The 18724-nt window shown below is 35.3% G+C and overlaps 3 protein-coding genes and 1 long non-coding RNA gene across 6 annotated transcripts in view; 3 read left to right on the top strand and 1 right to left on the bottom strand.

Moving 5' to 3' along the window:
* The window catches only part of LOC121736160, a 326212-nt gene that overhangs the window by 84483 nt on the left and 223005 nt on the right, over positions 1–18724 (bottom strand). The gene's annotated exons all lie outside the window — the stretch shown is intronic.
* Positions 327–17267, top strand: LOC121736148 (salivary glue protein Sgs-3-like). Of its 2 annotated transcripts, XM_042127230.1 has the most exons (4): positions 327–436; positions 528–739; positions 1430–1463; positions 16393–17267. In XM_042127230.1, exons 1-4 carry the CDS (start codon positions 430–432, stop codon positions 17229–17231), a joined length of 1092 nt encoding a protein of 363 aa, XP_041983164.1. In that variant the 5' UTR covers positions 327–429; the 3' UTR covers positions 17232–17267. The 2 variants fall into 2 exon arrangements, with proteins under 2 accessions (XP_041983164.1, XP_041983165.1); XM_042127231.1 differs by lacking the exons at positions 327–436; positions 528–739; positions 1430–1463 and adding exons at positions 15403–15519; positions 15602–15813 and having other exon boundaries at positions 16356–17267.
* Positions 4171–6139, top strand: LOC121736155 (peritrophin-1-like). The gene is made up of 3 exons (XM_042127240.1): positions 4171–4230; positions 4332–4543; positions 5508–6139. Exons 1-3 carry the CDS (start codon positions 4224–4226, stop codon positions 5766–5768), a joined length of 480 nt encoding a protein of 159 aa, XP_041983174.1. The 5' UTR covers positions 4171–4223; the 3' UTR covers positions 5769–6139.
* Positions 7976–13951, top strand: LOC121736154 (peritrophin-1-like). 2 transcript variants are annotated; one of them, XM_042127237.1, is made up of 4 exons: positions 8035–8056; positions 8156–8367; positions 9682–9865; positions 13565–13951. In XM_042127237.1, the coding sequence occupies exons 1-4, from the start codon at positions 8050–8052 to the stop codon at positions 13675–13677; spliced, it is 516 nt and encodes a 171-aa protein (XP_041983171.1). In that variant the 5' UTR covers positions 8035–8049; the 3' UTR covers positions 13678–13951. The 2 variants fall into 2 exon arrangements, with proteins under 2 accessions (XP_041983172.1, XP_041983171.1); XM_042127238.1 differs by lacking the exons at positions 8156–8367; positions 9682–9865 and adding an exon at positions 12250–12461 and having other exon boundaries at positions 7976–8056; positions 13417–13951.

Here is an 18724-nt window from a genome sequence, read left to right as displayed (position 1 = left end):
TAGTAAATGGAGGGGAAGTAAGTTATCTTCATACAAAGGCACCGCGCGCGTCTTGTATGTGTGCGCCATAGTATCAATGCGTTGCCACGTACGGCACACAACAAAATCTCGGCGGTATCAGCCTAATAAAACTGGCCGAGATTTTGTTGTGTGCCGTACGTGGCGACGCATTGATACTATGGCGCACACATACAAGCCGCGCGCGGTGCCTTTGTATGAAGATAACTTACTTCACCTCCTTTTACTATGGTAAATCGGTTCGCCGCTGTTACCCAGTTCGCAGCGTCGGTGGACTAGAGGCGTTAAATGTTAAATTATTTTATAAAATTGACTGATATATTGAAAACTGGCCAAATCAAATCTAACTTAATTCAAATCTTATCAAAATTACATGGCAGAAAGAAGCACATAAATGAAAAAGCAGCCGACATGAAAGGTATGAATCTTAGTAAATACAAATAATCGAATGATTAAATTGTTTTGCCTTTGCATATTTATAAGTTACTTACTTAATTTAACATTTTAAGGTGTAGCGTTGTTATATACTCTCCTCGCTTGCTCGGTGGCGATATTTGGGGAAACAGGAAAACCGGGGTTTTTGCCGAACGGATGTCCAGAGACTAACATGAATTGGTTGCTTCCACATGAAACAAATTGCACTTTGTTCTATAACTGTAATTGGGGAAATCTGGTGCTGAGACAATGTGGGCCAGGCACTCATTTCAACAGAGATTTACAGGTCAGTGATTCTAATAAAGTTAGTTTGGATGGGAGAGTTGAAAAAACTTATTTCTTATAATATAATATTAGCTTTTTAATGTGATAAAATATGTCATTAAAACACCCAATTTTTTGGTTAAATGGACTATCCTAATGATATCTGGTCGCTGTTAAGCATTAGTGTCCTAACCCACAATTTTTTTTGTTGTTAAATTTTGAATGCAGTTTTGTTCTAAATCATGTAAAGAACTCAATACGTAATTTTTATGTAGGTTAGTACACTAATGCTTAACAGCGTCCATCTAAGCCCTGTAGAAAATTTGGCAGGAAGGTTTAATTGCACCCTACAGGGTGCAATTAAACACTAATACATTAGTGTAGATTATGTACGGCTTGTCAAAAAAGAGTAGACAACGAACATTATTTTTAAAACACATAAAAAGTACAAAAACTTTTTATTGCAAATGAAAATTGTGTCAGAAGAATAATATTTATAAAATGTGCTGCAAACGTTTCCTGTGAAAATACAAGGCGTAAAAACTACCATTTGATCGTAATTATGTTTGGAAATTTTATTTCAGCGCGCTGAAATACATGCAGCGTCTACTTTTTCTTAACATACTGTATTTTAGTCATATAAATTGTATTTTCTATTTTAGTACATACCTACTTACATATTTAAATTTAATTTAAATTTTTTTCTTTTTAGATTTGTGATTGGCCACAGAACGCCAAATGTACAACTAGCTCGCAACCAACAACTCCAGGACCAAGTATGGAAGGACCTACAACTCCAGGACCAAGTATGCAAGGACCTACAACTGCAGGACCAACTATGCAAGGACCCACAACTCCAGGACCAACTATGCAAGGACCGACTAGTGAAAAAAATGGACCAACCACATCGGAGCCAATCCCTCCTGAAATAAGTGCCCCTGCATCTACAGCCCCAGAACAAAGCCAGAGCTAACTTCATCAGTCCCAATAACTACATAAATTATTACCCAGGAACTATTGTCCGACCAAAACTGGGGCCGTACCATGAAACCGTTTTGAGACTCAAACAATCGTACGAGAATGCCGCGTCCTACTCTAACAAACGTGTAATGACGTTGTTAAAGCAGGACGCGGCATTCTCGTTCGATTGTTTCAAAAACGGTTTCGTAGTAGGCCACCTGATATTCAGCCGAAACCAAAACCAAACTTTCGGTCTTACTGTCTGTTTTGCTTTTGGCCGAAACCGAATAAAACATTTAAAATTACAATTATTCACTCAAATTTTCTGTGTTTTGACATATTTTATTAACACGTAAGAAAAATTGTCAAATCTCATTTTTACTTTCTGTTTTTACAAAAATACATTTCTCAAAAAAACCAATGAGTTTCTAAAATACTAGAGTAGCAATGTCTTACAAAAGATTCTCAGAAATACGTAACCACTTTTTTGTTCAAAAGACAATGTCAAGTCATATATTCGTTATGTCATTATGTATGTGAGATATGCCTGCAGGCATCTTCGAAGTGGCAACGCGTTGCTACCGTAAACTTCCAATCTAGTTACGTTAGTAACATAGAATATCATTGAAAAAAACATTATTAACCTAGACTTAAGACTCGAACATTATGTTCCCTAGAATATATTATACTAGGTCCTTACATATGAAATTGGCGTTTTGTATGGGAGGAATATAAAATCGTTATTTGTATAATATATTTAATTAATCAAATTATGTACCACTAGATGACGCCCACAACTCTGTTGCACCAAAATTCGTTTATCGCGGCGGAACCGTACATTTTTTCGGGATAAAAAGTATCCTATGTCCTTTCCCGGGACTCAAAGTATCTCCATACCAAATTTCAGCAAAATCGGTTCAGCGGTTTAAGCGTGAAGAGGTAACAGACAGACAGACAGACAGACACACTTTTGCATTTATAATATTAGTATGGAAGTATGGATTGTTGCCATCTTAAGGGTAGTTCGTTGATCCCTTTACTAAAAAAAGACGGAGGGACGAGAGTCAATAAATTCTTTGAATGCGGTTTGGACTGCCACATCAGAGTTGAATTTTTTTGCTTGTAGGAGAAGGAGGAGGTGTTTTCTGGTTTGCTTCACTCAATTCCTTTCAAGTTTTTTGTCTTCCCAATTTGCTTCAAGTAGATTAAAGCAGTTTTATCACTTACACCGAAGCCTGCTGCTAACTCTGAAGTGGTTTGCGATAGATCCGCTTGCACAATAGCCTTCAATTCTCGGGTCGTTCTGAAGGTCAAAATGAACGAAAACTTTGGAACCAAAACCGTACCGTGTTTTCTTTTGCGACTCAGCGCCATACACATTGTTAATTCGTCCAGCTGTTACTGCAGCACTCGTGCCACAGTAGAACTCATAATCGTAAATAAAGCGATATTTCAATTTTTCCATTGTGCGATATGAACGACTCCATAGAAAAAGTAGGTAATCAAGAAAAAAACAGATGAATGACCAATGATATATTACATAAAAAAACTCTAAATGACTGTTTTGGAAACTCAAATGTACCAAATAAATTAATATATAAATTTGAATTTGGTATTCTTAACCAAAGAGGAGATATTTGAGATCAAAGTGGGCATGTACAACAAAACGCCAATTTCATATGTAAGGATCTAATATTTCATAACAGTAAAGGATCTGATACTGGTATAGGCATACATTCTATACGAGGCGTACTTATGAATCTTTCTTTCTTACTCATCAGTCATCACTCATCGACAATAGTTTTTGAATACTTATCTACATAAAAAGTAGGCTTAATTCAAAGACTAACTTATTACAATACTATATTTAACTATACTTACTTAATACAGACGTTTTTCGACAAACATAACATAATAAATGAATAAATAAATAAAAACTTTCGATTTATTTGTGTTATTATAATCGTGATTACACGAATTACTATTATTGTGTTTAACAAAGTTTTAATGTAGGTATGTACTATTTGGTGTCCTTAATTTAAATAAATAAATGAAGACATTCACACCTGCTTACAAACTTTATCTCAGTTAATTTCTAATCCCACCAAAAACATAATATAAAAAAATTGAGCCAAGTTCAATATAAAAATTATGTTTGGCCGTGGGCCGTGGCCCACAGGCTTCGCTGCAAAAAGAGTTGAGATCATTTAGATCTCTTAGAACTTGACCGCTCATTTAGAGCGGTCAAGTTCTAAGCAAAATCGGAAAAATTATGTACTTATAGGAATAAAATACCATTATGAACAAGTATTAAACTCTATTTTTTTGCTTTATTGGATACCTATAACAGTTGTTGCAATTTAAATTAAGTGAATCTTGAATGAAAATTTGACTTGGCCAGTTTTTAACGGAATCAAATTAATGTTAAATTATTATTTAATAAATTGACTGATGAATTGAAAACTGGCCAAACCAAATCTAACTTAATTCAAATCTTATCAAAATTACATGGCAGAAAAAAACACATAAATGAAAAAGCAGCTGACATGAAAGGTATGAATCTTAGTGAATACGAATAATCGAATGATTAAATTGTTTTGCCTTTGTATATATTTTATAAGTTACTTAATTCTTACTTAATTTAACATTTTAAGGTGTAGCGTTGTTATATACTCTCCTCGCTTGCTCGGTGGCGATATTTGGGGAAACAGAAAAACCGGGGTTTTTGCCGAACGGATGTCCAGAGACTAACATGACTTGGTTGCTTCCACATGAAACAGATTGCACTTTGTTCTATATCTGTAATTTGGGAGGTCGGGTGCTGAGACAATGTGGGCCAGGCACTCATTTCAACAGAGATTTACAGGTCAGTGGTTTTAAAGTTAGTTTGGATGGGAGAGTTGAAAAAACTTGTTTCTTATAATATAATACTAGCTTTTGCCCGCGGCTTCAACCGCGTGTAATGCGCGCCGCGCGCTGAGAACGATAAATTTTAAAATTATACGTAAAATAAAGTCTATGTCAGTCAGGAACACAGCTTTCAATCGGTGTTAAAATTTTTGCAATCGGACACTGGTCCGACTTTCAGAGATTACCTCCTGAAAACAAAAAAAAACGAACTTTACCTCTTTACTATACAGGGTGCAATTAAACTAGGAGCCTTTTAATATATTGATCCTTGTTAAAAATAAAAATACACGTATTTTTTTCTTTTATAATCACTCAGTACTAAAATGTTGAGAAATAGCTTCCGAAAGTTATCTTAAAAAACACTACAATAAATGGACACGACGCGTCGCCCGCGCGTGACGTGCTCCCGCGCCCGCGCTTCCTCCCGCGTCATTCCCGCTCATACCCACCGCCGCGAGTGACCGTTCTGCAACGTTTTTAATGTTATAAAATATGTCATTAAAAACACCCAATTTTTTAGTTAAATGGACTTTCCTGATGATACCTAAGCCCTGTAGAAAATTTGGCAGGAAGGTTTAATTGCACCCTGTATTAGTGTAGATTATGTACGGCTTGTCAAAAAAGAGTAGACAACGAACATCATTTTCAAAACACATAAAAAGTACGAAAACTTTTTATTGCAAATGAAAATTGTGTCAGAAGAATTATATTTATAAATGTGCAAACGTTTCCTGTAAAAATACAAGGCGCAAAAACTACCATTTGATCGTAATTATGTTTGGAAATTTTATTTCAGCGCGCTGAAATACATGCAGCGTCTACTTTTTCTTAACATACTGTATTTTAGTCATATAAATTGTATTTTCTATTTTAGTACATACTTACATATTTAAATTTAATTTAAATTTTTTTCTTTTTAGATTTGTGATTGGCCACAGAACGCCAAATGTACAACTAGCTCGCAACCAACAACTCCAGGACCAAGTATGGAAGGACCTACAACTCCAGGACCAAGTATGCAAGGACCTACAACTGCAGGACCAACTATGCAAGGACCCACAACTCCAGGACCAACTATGCAAGGACCGACTAGTGAAAAAAATGGACCAACCACATCGGAGCCAATCCCTCCTGAAATAAGTGCCCCTGCATCTACAGCCCCAGAACAAAGCCAGAGCTAACTTCATCAGTCCCAATAACTACATAAATTATTACCCCAGGAACTATTGTCCGACCAAAACTGGGGCCGTACCATGAAACCGTTTTGAGACTCAAACAATCGTACGAGAATGCCACATCCTACTCTAATGAACGAGAAATGACGTTGTTAAAGCAGGACGCGGCATTCTCGTTGGATTGTTTGAGTCTCAAACGGTTTCGTAGTAGGCCACCTGATTTTCAGCCGAAACCAAAACCAAACTTTCGGTCTTACTGTCTGTTTTGCTTTTGGCCGAAACCGAAATTTGATAAAACATTTAAAATTACAATTATTCACTCAAATTTTCTGTGTTTTGACATATTTTATTAACACGTAAGAAAAATTGTCAAATCGTATTTTTACTTTCTGTTTTTACAAAAATACATTTCTCAAGAAAACATTATTAACCTAGACTTAAGACTCGAACATTATGTTCCCTAGAATAATATTATACTAGGTCCTTACATATGAAATTGGCGTTTTGTATGGGAGGAATATAAAATCGTTTTTTTGTATAATATATTTAATTTATCAAATTATGTACCACTAGATGACGCCCGCAACTCTGTTGCACCAAAATTCGTTTATCGCGGCGGAACCGTACATTTTTTCGGGATAAAAAGTATCCTATGTCCTTTTCCGGGACTCAAAGTATCTCCATACCAAATTTCAGCAAAATCGGTTCAGCGGTTTAAGCGTGAAGAGGTAACAGACAGACAGACAGACAGACACACTTTTGCATTTATAATATTAGTATGGAAGTATGGATTGTTGCCATCTTAAGGGTAGTTCGTTGATCCCTTTACTAAAAAAAACGGGGGGACGAGAGTCAATAAATTCTTTGAATGCGGTTTGGACTGCCACATCAGAGTTGAATTTTTTTGCTTGTAGAAGGAGAAGGAGGAGGTGTTTTCTGGTTTGCTTCACTCAATTCCTTTCTAGTTTTTTGTCTTCCCAATTTGCTTCAAGTAGATTAAAGCAGTTTTATCACTTACACCGAAGCCTGCTGCTAACTCTGAAGTGGTTTGCGATGGATCCACTTGCACAATAGCCTTCAATTGTTCATTATTCATTTTCGTCTCGGGTCGTTCTGAAGGTCAAAATGAACGAAAACTTTGGAACCAAAACCGTACCGTGTTTTCTTTTGCGACAAATTCGTCCAGCTGTTACTGCAGCACTCGTGCCACAGTAGAACTCATAATCGTAAATAAAGCGATATTTCAATTTTTCCATTGTGCGATATGAACGACTCCATAGAAAAAGTAGGTAATCAAGAAAAAAACAAATGAATGACCAATGACATATTACATAAAAAAAACTCTAAATGACTGTTTTGGAAACTCAAATGTACCAAATAAATTAACATATAAATATGAATTTGGTATTCTTAACCAAAGAGGAGATATTTGAGATCAAAGTGGCATGTACAACAAAACGCCAATTTCATATGTAAGGATCTGATATTTCATAACAGTAAAGGATCTGATACTGGTATAGGCATACATTCTACACGAGGCGTACTTATGAATCTTTCTTTCATCACTCATCAACAATAGTTTTTGAATACTTATCTACATAAAAAGTAGGCTTAATTCAAAGACTAACTTATTACAATACTATATTTAACTATACTTACTTAATACAGAAGTTTTTCGACAAACATAACATATGAATAAATAAATAAATAAATAAATAAAAACTATCGATTTATTTGTGTTATTATAATCGTGATTACACAAATTACTATTATTGTGTTTAACAAAATTTTAATGTAGGTATGTACTATTTGGTGTCCTTAATTTAAATAAATAAATGAAGACATTCACACCTGCTTACAAACTTTATCTCAGTTAATTTCTAATCCCAGCAAAAACATAATATAAAAAAAAATTGAGCCAAGTTCAATATAAAAATTATGTTTGGCCGTGGGCCGTGGCCCACAGGCTTCGCTGCAAAAAGAGTTGAGATCATTTAGATCTCTTAGAACTTGACCGCTCATTTAGAGCGGTCAAGTTATATGACCAAGTATTGAACTCTATTTTTTTGCTTTATTGGTTACCTATAACAGTTGTTGCAATTTAAATTAAGTGAGATCTTGAATTAAGATTTGACTTGGTCAGTTTTTACGGGATTAAATTAATGTTAAATTATTATTTAATAAATTGACTGATGAATTGAAAACTGGCCAAACCAAATCTAACTTAATTCAAATCTTATCAAAATTACATGGCAGAAAGAAACACATAAATGAAAAAGCAGCTGACATGAGAGGTACATAATCTCAGTGAATACGAATAATCGAATGATTAAATTGTTTTGCCTTTGTATATTTATAAGTTACTTAATTCTTATTTAATTTAACATTTTAAGGTGTTTCGTTGTTATATACTCTCTTCGCTTGCTCGGTGGCGATATTTGGGGAAACAGAAAAACCGGGGTTTTTGCCGAACGGATGTCCAGAGACTAACATGAATTGGTTGCTTCCACATGAAACAGATTGCACTTTGTTCTATATCTGTAATTTGGGAGGTCGGGTGCTGACACAATGTGGGCCAGGCACTCATTTCAACAGAGATTTACAGGTCAGTGATTCTAATAAAGTTAGTTTGGATGGGAGAGTTGAAAAAACTTGTTTCTTATAATATAATACTAGCTTTTGCCCGCGGCTTCACCCGCGTGTAATGCGCGCCGCGCGCTGAGAACGACAGAATTTCAAAAATTATACGTAAAATAAAGTCTATGTCAGTCAGGAACACAGCTTTCTATCGGTGTTAAAATTTTTGCAATCGGACCAGTACTTTCAGAGATTACCTCCTGAAAACAAAAAAAATAAACATTACCTCTTTATTACACAGGGTACAATTAAACAAGGACCCTTTTAATATATTGATCCTAATAAATCCTAAAAAATGGCTATAAAAGACAGGAACGATAAAGTCCTAAGCCACATGGCGGGTAGATTCCACTCAGAACGATATCTCTTTAACACCCTAGAAACTCCACCCAGCTTGAGTGGCCCCTCTCCACACAAGCCAATGTCACAACATCTAAAGGCAAAGGGTGGAGCAGCATAAAATCTAAGGAAATCGGAAAATGTCGGATCTACTGGCGCCGCCACACCGACTGGACCTCACCGTTCAAAACATTAATATTATTATTATCTATTCTATTAAGTATATATATATATATATATATATATATATATATATATATATATATATATATATATATATATATATTGAATTAAAATTCAGTATATTATCCTTGGTGCGAAAAATCTAAATAATACAATAACAATAAAAGGATACGGACGAACAGTCCATAGACGGCCCCAATTTTATAATAAATCCTTGTTAAAAATAAATTATACACGTATTTTTTCTTTTATAATCACTCAGTACTAAAATGTTGAGAAATAGCTTCCGAAATTTATCTTAAAAAACACTACAATTAATGGACACGACGCGTCGCCGTTTTAAATGTGATAAAATATGTCATTAAAAAACACCAAATTTTTTGGTTAAATGGACTCTCCTAGTGATATCTAAGCCCTGTAGAAAATTTGGCAGGAAGGTTTAATTGCACCCTGTATTAGTGTAGATTATGTCCGGCTTGTCAAAAAAGAGTAGACAACGAACATTATTTTTAAAACACATAAAAAGTACAAAAACTTTTTATTGCAAATGAAAATTGTGTCAGAAGAATAATATTTATAAAATGTGCAAACGTTTCCTGTGAAAATACAAGGCGCAAAAACTACCATTTGATCGTAATTATGTTTGTAAAATTTATTTCAGCGTCTACTTTTTCTTGACAGACTGTATTTTAGACATATAAATTGTATTTTCTATTTTAGAACACAGTTACTAAATTTAATTAAATTTTTTTCTTTTTAGATTTGTGATTGGCCACAGAACGCCAAATGTACAACTAGTTCGCAACCAACAACTCCAGGACCAAGTATGGAAGGACCTACAACTCCAGGACCAAGTATGCAAGGACCTACAACTGCAGGACCAACTATGCAAGGACCCACAACTCCAGGACCAATTATGCAAGGACCCACTACTCCAGGACCAGGACCAACTATGCAAGGACCGACTAGTGAAAAAAATGGACCAACCACATCGGAGCCAAGCCCTCCTGAAATAAGTGCCCCTACATCTACAGCCCCAGAACAAAGCCAGAGCTAACTTCATCAGTCCCAATAACTACATAAATTATTACCCAGGAACTATTGTCCGACCAAAACTGGGGCCGTACCATGAAACCGTTTTGAGACTCAAACAATCGTACGAGAATGCCGCGTCCTACTCTAACAAACGTGTAATGACGTTGTTAAAGCAGGACGCGGCATTCTCGTTCGATTGTTTCAAAAACGGTTTCGTAGTAGGCCACCTGATTTTCAGCCGAAACCAAAACCAAACTTTCGGTCTTACTGTCTGTTTTGCTTTTGGCCGAAACCGAATAAAACATTTAAAATTACAATTATTCACTCAAATTTTCTGTGTTTTGACATATTTTATTAACACGTAAGAAAAATTGTCAAATCGCATTTTTACTTTCTGTTTTTACAAAAATACATTTCTCAAAAAGAACATTATTAACCTAGACATAAGACTCGAACATTATGTTCCCTAGAATAATATTATACTTACTAGGTCCTTACATATGAAATTGGCGTTTTGTATGGGAGGAATATAAAATCGTTTTTTTTGTATAATATATTTAATTAATCAAATTATGTACCATTGTTGCCATCTTAATGGTAGTTTATTGATTCCTTTACTAAAAAAACGGAGACACGAGAGTCAATAAATTCTTTGAATGCGGTTTGGACTGCCACATCAGAGTTGAATTTTTTGCTTGTAGAAAGAGAAGGAGGAGGTGTTTTCTGGTTTGCTTCCCTCAATTCCTTTCAAGTTTTTTGTCCCAATTTGCTTCAAGTAGATTAAAGCAGTTTTATCACTTACACCGAAGCCTGCTGCTAACTCTGAAGTGGTTTGCGATGGATCCGCTTGCACAATACCCTTCAATTGTTCATTATTCATTTTCGTCTCGGGTCGTTCTGAAGGTCAAAATGAACGAAAACTTTGGAACCAAAACCGTACCGTGTTTTCTTTTGCGACTCAGCGCCATACACATTGTTAATTCGTCCAGCTGTTACTGCAGCACTCGTGCCACAGTAGAACTCATAATCGTAAATAACGCGTATATATTTCAATTTACGCGTATAATATTTCAATTTTTCCATTGTGCGATATGAACGTCTCCATAGAAAAAGTAGGTAATCAAGAAAAAAACAAATGAATGACCAATGATATATTATATAAAAAAACTCTGAATGACAGTTTTGGAAACTCAAATGTACCAAATAAATTAATATATAAATTTGAATTTGGTATTCTTAACCAAAGAGGAGATATTTGAGATCAAAGTGGCATGTACAACAAAACGCCAATTTCATATTATGAAAGGATCTAATATTTCATAACAGTAAAGGATCTGATACTGGTATAGGCATACATTCTATACGAGGCGTACTTATGAATCTTTCTTTCTTACTCATCAGTCATCACTCATCGACAATAGTTTTTGAATTCTTATCTACATAAAAAGTAGGCTTAATTCAAAGACTAACTTATTACAATACTATATTTAACTATACTTACTTAATACAGAAGTTTTTCGACAAACATAACATATGAATAAATAAATAAATAAATAAATAAATAAATAAAAACTATCGATTTATTTGTGTTATTATAATCGTGATTACACAAATTACTATTATTGTGTTTAACAAAGTTTTAATGTAGGTATGTACTATTTGGTGTCCTTAATTTAAATAAATAAATGAAGACATTCACACCTGCTTACAAACTTTATCTCAGTTAATTTCTAATCCCACCAAAAACATAATATAAAAAAATTGAGCCAAGTTCAATATAAAAATTATGTTTGGCCGTGGGCCGTGGCCCACAGGCTTCGCTGCAAAAAGAGTTGAGATCATTTAGATCCCTTAGAACTTGACCGCTCATTTAGAGCGGTCAAGTTCTAAGCAAAATCGGAAAAATTATGTACTTAAGTATAGGAATAAAATACCATTATGAACAAGTATTAAACTCTATTTTTTTGCTTTATTGGATACCTATAACAGTTGTTGCAATTTAAATTAAGTGAATCTTGAATTAAGATTTGACTTGGCCAGTTTTTAACGGAATCAAATTAATGTTAAATTATTATTTAATAAATTGACTGATGAATTGAAAACTGGCCAAATCAAATCTAACTTAATTCAAATCTTATCAAAATTACATGGCAGAAAAAAACACATAAATGAAAAAGCAGCTGACATGAAAGGTATGAATCTTAGTGAATACGAATAATCGAATGATTAAATTGTTTTGCCTTTGTATATATTTTATAAGTTACTTAATTCTTACTTAATTTAACATTTTAAGGTGTAGCGTTGTTATATACTCTCCTCGCTTGCTCGGTGGCGATATTTGGGGAAACAGAAAAACCGGGGTTTTTGCCGAACGGATGTCCAGAGACTAACATGACTTGGTTGCTTCCACATGAAACAGATTGCACTTTGTTCTATATCTGTAATTTGGGAGATCGGGTGCTGAGACAATGTGGGCCAGGCACTCATTTCAACAGAGATTTACAGGTCAGTGGTTCTAAAGTTAGTTTGGATGGGAGAGTTGAAAAAACTTGTTTCTTATAATATAATACTAGCTTTTGCCCGCGGCTTCAACCGCGTGTAATGCGCGCCGCGCGCTGAGAACGACATAATTTTAAAATTATACGTAAAATAAAGTCTATGTCAGTCAGGAACACAGCTTTCTATCGGTGTTAAAATTTTTGCAATCGGACCAGTACTTTCAGAGATTACCTCCTGAAAACAAAAAAAAAACGAACTTTACCTCTTTATTATACAGGGTGCAATTAAACTAGGAGCCTTTTAATATATTGATCCTTGTTAAAAATAAAAATACACGTATTTTTTTCTTTTATAATCACTCAGTACTAAAATGTTGAGAAATAGCTTCCGAAAGTTATCTTAAAAAACACTACAATAAATGGACACGACGCGTCGCCCGCGCGTGACGTGCTCCCGCGCCCGCGCTTCCTCCCGCGTCATTCCCGCTCATACCCACCGCCGCGAGTGACCGTTCTGCAACGTTTTTAATGTTATAAAATATGTCATTAAAAACACCCAAGTTTTTAGTTAAATGGACTCTCCTGATGATACCTAAGCCCTGTAGAAAATTTGGCAGGAAATTTTAATTGCACCCTGTATTAGTGTAGATTATGTACGGCTTGTCAAAAAAGAGTAGACAACGAACATCATTTTCAAAACACATAAAAAGTACGAAAAACTTTTTATTGCAAATGAAAATTGTGTCAGAAGAATTATATTTATAAATGTGCAAACGTTTCCTGTAAAAATACAAGGCGCAAAAACTACCATTTGATCGTAATTATGTTTAGAAATTTTATTTCAGCGCGCTGAAATACATGCAGCGTCTACTTTTTCTTAACATACTGTATTTTAGACATATAAATTGTATTTTAGTACATACTTACATATTTAAATTTAATTTAATTTTTTTTCTTTTTAGATTTGTGATTGGCCACAGAACGCCAAATGTACAACTAGCTCGCAACCAACAACTCCAGGACCAAGTATGGAAGGACCTACAACTCCAGGACCAAGTATGCAAGGACCTACAACTGCAGGACCAACTATGCAAGGACCCACAACTCCAGGACCAACTATGCAAGGACCGACTAGTGAAAAAAATGGACCAACCACATCGGAGCCAATCCCTCCTGAAATAAGTGCCCCTGCATCTACATCCCCAGAACAAAGCCAGAGCTAACTTCATCAGTCCCAATAACTACATAAATTATTACCCAGGAACTATTGTCCGACCAAAACTGGGGCCGTACCATGAAACCGTTTTGAGACTCAAACAATCGTACGAGAATGCCACATCCTACTCTAATGAACGAGAAATGACGTTGTTAAAGCAGGACGCGGCATTCTCGTTCGATTGTTTGAGTTTCAAAACGATTTCGTAGTAGGCCACCTGATTTTCAGCCGAAACCAAAACCAAACTTTCGGTCTTACTGTCTGTTTTGCTTTTGGCCGAAACCGAATAAAACATTTAAAATTACAATTATTCACTCAAATTTTTTGTGTTTTGACATATTTTATTAACACGTAAGAAAAATTGTCAAATCGCATTTTTACTTTCTGTTTTTACAAAAATACATTTCTCAAAAAGAACATTATTAACCTAGACTTAAGACTCGAACATTATGTTCCCTAGAATAATATTATACTAGGTCCTTACATATGAAATTGGCGTTTTGTATGGGAGGAATATAAAATCGTTTTTTTGTATAATATATTTAATTAATCAAATTATATACCACTAGATGACGCCCGCAACTCTGTTGCACCAAAATTCGTTTATCGCGGCGGAACCGTACATTTTTTCGGGATAAAAAGTATCCTATGTCCTTTCCCGGGACTCAAAGTATCTCCATACCAAATTTCAGCAAAATCGGTTCAGCGGTTTAAGCGTGAAGAGGTAACAGACAGACACACTTTTGCATTTATAATATTAGTATGGAAGTATGGATTGTTGCCATCTTAAGGGTAGTTCGTTGATCCCTTTACTAAAAAAAACGGGGGGACGAGAGTCAATAAATTCTTTGAATGCGGTTTGGACTGCCACATCAGAGTTGAATTTTTTTGCTTGTAGGAGAAGGAGGAGGTGTTTTCTGGTTTGCTTCACTCAATTCCTTTCTAGTTTTTTGTCTTCCCAATTTGCTTCAAGTAGATTAAAGCAGTTTTATCACTTACACCGAAGCCTGCTGCTAACTCTGAAGTGGTTTGCGATGGATCCACTTGCACAATAGCCTTCAATTGTTCATTATTCATTTTCGTCTCGGGTCGTTCTGAAGGTCAAAATGAACGGAAACTTTGGAACCAAAACCGTACCGTGTTTTCTTTTGCGACTCAGCGCCATACACATTGTTAATTCGTCCAGCTTTTACTGCAGCACTCGTGCCACAGTAGAACTCATAATCGTAAATAAAGCGATATTTCAATTTTTCCATTGTGCGATATGAACGACTCCATAGAAAAAGTAGGTAATCAAGAAAAAAACAGATGAATGACAAATGATATACTTATTATATAAAAAAAACTCTGAATGACTGTTTTGGAAACTCAAATGTACCAAATAAATTAATATATAAATTTGAATTTGGTATTCTTAACCAAAGAGGAGATATTTGAGATCAAAGTGGCATGTACAACAAAACGCCAATTTCATATGTAAGGATCTAATATTTCATAACAGTAAAGGATCTGATACTGGTATAGGCATACATTCTATACGAGGCGTACTTATGAATCTTTCTTTCTTACTCATCAGTCATCACTCATCGACAATAGTTTTTGAATACTTATCTACATAAAAAGTAGGCTTAATTCAAAGACTAACTTATTACAATAAGTACTATATTTAACTATACTTACTTAGAAGTTTTTCGACAAACATAACATATGAATATGAATTGTTTTATAATATGTATAGACTTACTGATATATTGAAAACTGGCCAAATCAAATCTTAACTTAATTCAAATCTTATCAAAATTACATGGCAGAAAGAAACACATAAATGAAAAAGCAGCTGACATGAGAGGTACATAATCTCAGTGAGTACGAATAATCGAATTATGAAATTGTTTTTCCTTTGTTTAATTATACTAATTTAACTTTTTAAGGTGTAGCGTTGCTATATACTCTGTTCGCTTGCTCGGTGGCGATATTTGGGGAAACAGGAAAACCGGGGTTTTTGCCGAACGGATGTCCAGAGACTAACATGAATTGGTTGCTTCCACATGAAACAGATTGCACTTTGTTCTATATCTGTAATTGGGGAAATCTGGTGCTGAGACAATGTGGGCCAGGCACTCATTTCAACAGAGTTTTACAGGTCATTGATTCTAAAGTTAATTTGATAGGAGAGTTGAAAAAACTTGTTTCATAATATTATGTACTAGTTTTTGCCCCCGGATTCACCCGCGTGTAATTCTGAGAACGATATAGTCTCAGGAAAAATAAAAATTATACTTACGTAAAATAAAGTCTCAGGAACACACGAGCTTTCTATCTTGGACTATTATAATCGGTCAAGTACTTTCGAAGATTACCTCCTAAAAACAAAAAAAAACTTTACCCCTTTATTATATTAGTGTAGATTATGTACAGCTTGTCAAAAAAAAGTAGACGACGAACATCATTTTTAAAACACAAAAAGTGCAAAAACCTTATTATTGCAAATGAATAATGTATCAGAACGATAATTTTTAAAGTGTACAAATGTTCCCTGTGAAAATACAAGGCGAGAAAACTACCTACCTACATAAAAAATTATTTCAGAGTCTACTCTTTTTTGACAGACTGTATTTTGTCATTATATTGTATTTTCTACTTTAGTACGTATATTTAATTTAAATGTATTTTTTTTCTTTTTAGGTTTGTGATTGGCCACGGAACGCCAAATGTACAACTTCGAGTCCATCGACTCCAAAACCGACTACTTCGCAACCACCACCTCAAGGACCAACTACGCAAGGGGTCACAACTCCAGGACCAACTAAGCAAGGACTCACAACTCCAGGACCAACTACGCAAGGACCCACAACTCCAGGACCAACTATGCAAGGACACACAACTCTAGGACCAACTACGCAAGGACCCACAACTCCAGGACCAACTACGCAAGGGGCCACAACTGCAGGACCAACTATGCAAGGACACACAACTCCAGGACCAACTGCGCAAGGACCCACAACTCCAGGACCAACTATGCAAGGACCCACAACTCCAGGAGCTACTACGCAAGGGGCCACAAGTGCAGGACCATCTACGCAAGGACCCACGACTCCAGGACCAACTACGCTAGAACCAACAACTCCAGGACCAACGACGCAAGGACCTACAGCTCCAGGACCAACTGCGCTAGAACCAACAACTCCAGGACCAACTATGCAACGGCCGACTACTAGTGAAGCAAATTCTATTGGACCAACCACATCGGAGCCAATCCCTCCTGAAATAACTACCCCTGCATCTACAATCCCAGAACAAATTACGCCAGGGCCCAGGGCTAACTTCATCAGTCCCAATAACTACAGAAATTATCACCCAGGCATTAGTGTCCGACCGAAACTGATTTTTCAGCCAAAACCAAAACCGAACTTTCGGTCTTACTCTCGGTTTTGGCCGAAACTGAAACTTGATAAAACATATTTTAAAATCACAATTAGGTATTTACTGAAAAGAAGGAGGGGCATATTGTACCCAGGCCGCTGTAGTACTTTGAGACAATATAATACAGGGTGCAATTAAACCTTCCTGCCAAATTTCGATAGATTGATCCTTGTTAAAAATAAAAATACACGTATTTTTTCTTTTATAGTCACTCAGTACTAAAATGTTGAGAAATAGCTTCCAAAAGTTATCCTAAAAAACACTACAATTAATAGACACGATGCGTCGGCCGCGCGTGACGCGCGCACCTCATCCCGCCGCCCGCGTTACCCCCTCTCATTCCCCCGCGCCGCGAGTGACCGTTCTGCAACTATCTTAAATGGGATAAAATATGTCATTAAAAAAAAAATAACACCCAATTTTTTTGGTTAAATGGACTCTCCTAATGATACCTAAGCCCTGGAAAAAATTTGGCAGGAAGGTTTAAATTGCACCATGTATATCAAATGAAAGGTTTTGAAAAGTTGAACATTTTATTGTATGAATAACTATAAACAAAAAATCTCTTAACCATGATAGAAACAAGTTAACGAGGGTAGAAGGTAAGAAAAAAATCACAAAGAAACAGTTGTATTATTATAGTGTTGCTAGTAAGTAATCATTTCTGGAAAGTAATCACATATGGCAAACTTTCTTTCATGGTTTAGAGATTTTACGCCATACGATAAAATGTACAGCATTTCAAGCCCTTTGATTTGATATATTAATCTATACTATAATATTATAAATGCGGAAGTATCTCTGTCTGTCTGTCTGTCTGTCTGTCTGTCTGTCTCGCTTTCACGCCAAAACTACCGAACCGATTGTAATGAAATTTTGTATACAGATAGTCTAAAGCCTGAGAAAGGGCATAGGCTACTTTTTTATTGGAAAAAAGCGTTGTAAGGGGGAGAAGATGCGTAAATTTGTTAAAATTAAGTTAGTTCAAAAAATCCATAATAGATGGCGCCGTGCGTCTCCTACATCGCGATTTCTCCTACTTCATCGGTGGTATTATCTTATATTCGATTTTGGATTTTTTTCGATTGTTATGTCTTTTTTTACGTTATTTAATCAGTACTTTATCTATGCAGTGACGTAACCTTAAAGTTTAAATCTATCAATGATAAATATAGTTTATGGGTAAAGTTGTGTAATTGGGGGGCTAAATAAGCTTAAAAATTTTGCATAAAATATAAAGTTTAATTTAAAAAATTAAAATATTATGTGCACACTGCACAGCTGTTTTGATTTAAGGGGTACCAGGGTTTTTTATAAAAGCTTTTGACACCAATTTTGTTGACATCGCGCGCTATAAACTGAAGTCCACGCGGACGAAGTCGCAGGCAACAGCTAGTAATATTATAAGTGGATGTGCTACAGCCTGGGTACGGGTTCCATACAAAAATGCCCCTTGTTCTTTCTGTTTTTTAACATTTATTAACACATTAAGAAAAGTGTGAAATCGGATTTTTTACTTTTTGTTTTTACAAAAATACATTTCTTAAAATAAATATAATATGTAAGTATAGTGTAAAAGTATTTTTATATTTCCGTTGTCTGGTACCCGTAACACAAGTCCTTCAGGTACT

Source organism: Aricia agestis, chromosome 18 (assembly GCF_905147365.1).
Source record: "Aricia agestis chromosome 18, ilAriAges1.1, whole genome shotgun sequence".
NCBI classification, from domain to species: Eukaryota; Metazoa; Arthropoda; class Insecta; order Lepidoptera; family Lycaenidae; genus Aricia; species Aricia agestis.
Note: the sequence above shows the minus strand (reverse complement) of the source record. Positions and strands in the feature narration are given on the sequence as shown.

Excerpts from the sequence above, each read along its gene's own strand:
- LOC121736155 (XM_042127240.1), top strand. Across the intron at positions 4,544-5,507 it reads ATTTCAACAGAGATTTACAG|ATTTGTGATTGGCCACAGAA; the intron begins GTCAGTGGTTTT and ends TTTTCTTTTTAG.
- LOC121736154 (XM_042127237.1), top strand. Across the intron at positions 8,368-9,681 it reads ATTTCAACAGAGATTTACAG|ATTTGTGATTGGCCACAGAA; the intron begins GTCAGTGATTCT and ends TTTTCTTTTTAG. Across the intron at positions 9,866-13,564 it reads ACCCACTACTCCAGGACCAG|GACCAACTATGCAAGGACCG; the intron begins GACCAACTATGC and ends CCACAACTCCAG.
- LOC121736148 (XM_042127231.1), top strand. Across the intron at positions 15,814-16,355 it reads ATTTCAACAGAGTTTTACAG|GTTTGTGATTGGCCACGGAA; the intron begins GTCATTGATTCT and ends TTTTCTTTTTAG.